The sequence below is a fragment of the Mandrillus leucophaeus genome, unplaced genomic scaffold, assembly GCF_000951045.1.
Source record: "Mandrillus leucophaeus isolate KB7577 unplaced genomic scaffold, Mleu.le_1.0 Scaffold120, whole genome shotgun sequence".
NCBI lineage: Eukaryota > Metazoa > Chordata > Mammalia > Primates > Cercopithecidae > Mandrillus > Mandrillus leucophaeus.
In genome coordinates, this window is record NW_012100321.1 from 2,241,695 (window position 1) to 2,243,823 (window position 2,129).

At 57.9% G+C, this 2,129-nt stretch overlaps 1 protein-coding gene across 1 annotated transcript in view; it reads left to right on the plus strand.

Moving 5' to 3' along the window:
* Positions 1-1,042: 1,042 nt before the first annotated feature.
* The window catches only part of LOC105532076 (chromosome unknown open reading frame, human C19orf68), a 26,466-nt gene continuing 25,379 nt past the window's right edge, over positions 1,043-2,129 (plus strand). Inside the window, exon 1 of the mRNA XM_011970156.1 lies at positions 1,043-1,317. Coding sequence (XP_011825546.1) covers positions 1,043-1,317 — 275 coding nt within the window. The remainder of the gene's footprint in view (positions 1,318-2,129) is intronic.

Genomic DNA, 2,129 nt, shown 5'->3' on the forward strand with positions numbered 1-2,129 from the left:
GGAGGGGAGAGGCACAGTTAGGTGGGACGGCGGGGCTGGAAGGTGCCGCAGCGGGCGGGGCGGGGAGTAGGAGCGTCGGGAGCAGGCTGGATGGGGCTGCTCGAGGGGAGACGCGCAGCTGGACGTGGGGGGAGCATCTGGGGTGAAGGAGCCCATCTGAGGACGAGGGGCCATGTCTAGAACGAAGATGCACATTGCGGGGAATGGTGGGTGTAACTGGAAGGAGGGGCCCACAGCTGGACTGGGGGCCGCATCTGAGGAGCAGGGGACCACAGGTGAATATTGCTGACACTTCCGAGGAGAACTAGCCACAAGTGGGGCACACACCTGTAGGCGAAGTGTCGATAACTGCATGTGGGGAGCACATCTGGAGATGAGAGCGTCTCCAGGGAAGCCCCAGCCACAGCTGCATGTGGCGAGCCATAGGGTCATAATCGGGGGAAGGGGCAACAGCTGCACGCCAGAGACATATCTGGGGAGTGCGGAGCCACAGGTGCATGAAGCATGTGACCGGGTGAGGGGTCCGTGGCCTGGGTGTGGGAGCACATCTGGAGATGGAGCGTCTTTGGAGGGGTTACAGCCAACTGTTGACACATGGAAGGAGGAGTTCCAGATGATTATGAGCGCTAGAGGTTACTCTTGGGTGAGAGACACAGCTGGAAGGGGAGGAGGTTTTAGCTGGAATTTGAGAACACATTTGAGGAGATGTCCACGGCTGAGCTTAAGGGTCATATTTTGGGAGACGGGATTTCAACTGTACCTAAGGGTCACATCTGCGGAAGAGGAGGCGAGTTGGAATTAGGAATCAAGATGACAGGCTCCACGTGAACCAGGGATAAGGCGGTGGGAGGAGGCCAAAGATAGGGTGGAAGTTTATATTTATATATCTGGAGAAAAACAGGCACGTCCGACCCCGGGCTACCCACCTCGATAGAGGCACCAGCACCGACGGGGCAGGCCGAGAATGGGGTAGATGAGATACCCCGGGTGGGAATGGGTCTGATATCCACCTGTTCTCCTCTCCTCCACGCAGGCCCCCAGGATGGAGCGGCCGGAGCCCCCACCTGGCACGGCTGCGGGGCAGGAGGAGCAGGAGCTGCGGGAGCGGGCCTTCTTCTCGTGGGCCGAGTTCAGCCGCTTCTTCGACGCGTGGTGCCAGCAGCGGCTGGCACTCTTCTTCGTCAAGAGCTCTATGCACCTGGCGCGCTGCCGCTGGGCCAGTGCGCCCCCGCTCTACACACTCATCGACGTGCTCAAGTACAGCTACGTGCGGCTCGTGTGCAAGGACGTGCGTGCGCCCAGCCGGCCCGCCGTGGGGTGCGTGAACCTGAGCGCTGTCCTGCTGGGGGGAAGGGGAGCACCGGGGGTGGGTGCGGGTGGGAGAGGGGCAGAGAACACCCCACCCAGAGATGCAGAGGGAGAGAGGCCAACTGAGACAGCCAAATACACCTTGCAAAGAGGCGGGAGTCAAGGAGGGACATGTACCGAGAGACAGTGAGAAGAGGAGCTAGAGAGATAAAGACACTCACGGAGCAAGAGATGGTGTGGGCTCGACTTACACACTTTTTTTGTCTTTTTTCGAGATGGAGTCTCGCTCTGTCGCCCAGGCTTGAGTGCAATGGTGCCATCTTGGCTCACTGCAGCCTCCACCTCCCAGGTTCAAGTGATTCTCCTGCCTCAGCCTCCCGAGTGGCTAGGACTACAGGCACCTGCCATCATGCCCGGCTAATTTTTGTGTGTTTTTTTGTTTGTTTGTTTTGTTTTGTTTTTTGAGACAGAGTCTTGCTCTGTCACTCAGGCTGGACTGCAATGGCACAATATCGGCTCACTGCAACCTCCACCTCCCGAGTTCAAGCGTTGTTTCTCCTGCCTCAACCTCCTGAGTAGCTGAGATTACAGGTGCGCGCCACCACGCCTGGCCAATTTTTGTATTTTTGTAGAGATGGGGTTTCACTACATTGCCCAGGCTGGTCTTGAACTCGTGACCTCAGGTGATCTGCCCGCCTCACCTCCCAAAGTGCTGGGATTACAGCCTTGAGCCACTGTGCCTGGCCTGACTTACAGAATTTAATAGAGACTTCGAGAGGCAGAGCATAAAACACACACCCCAAGAGGAGAAAAAAGTCATG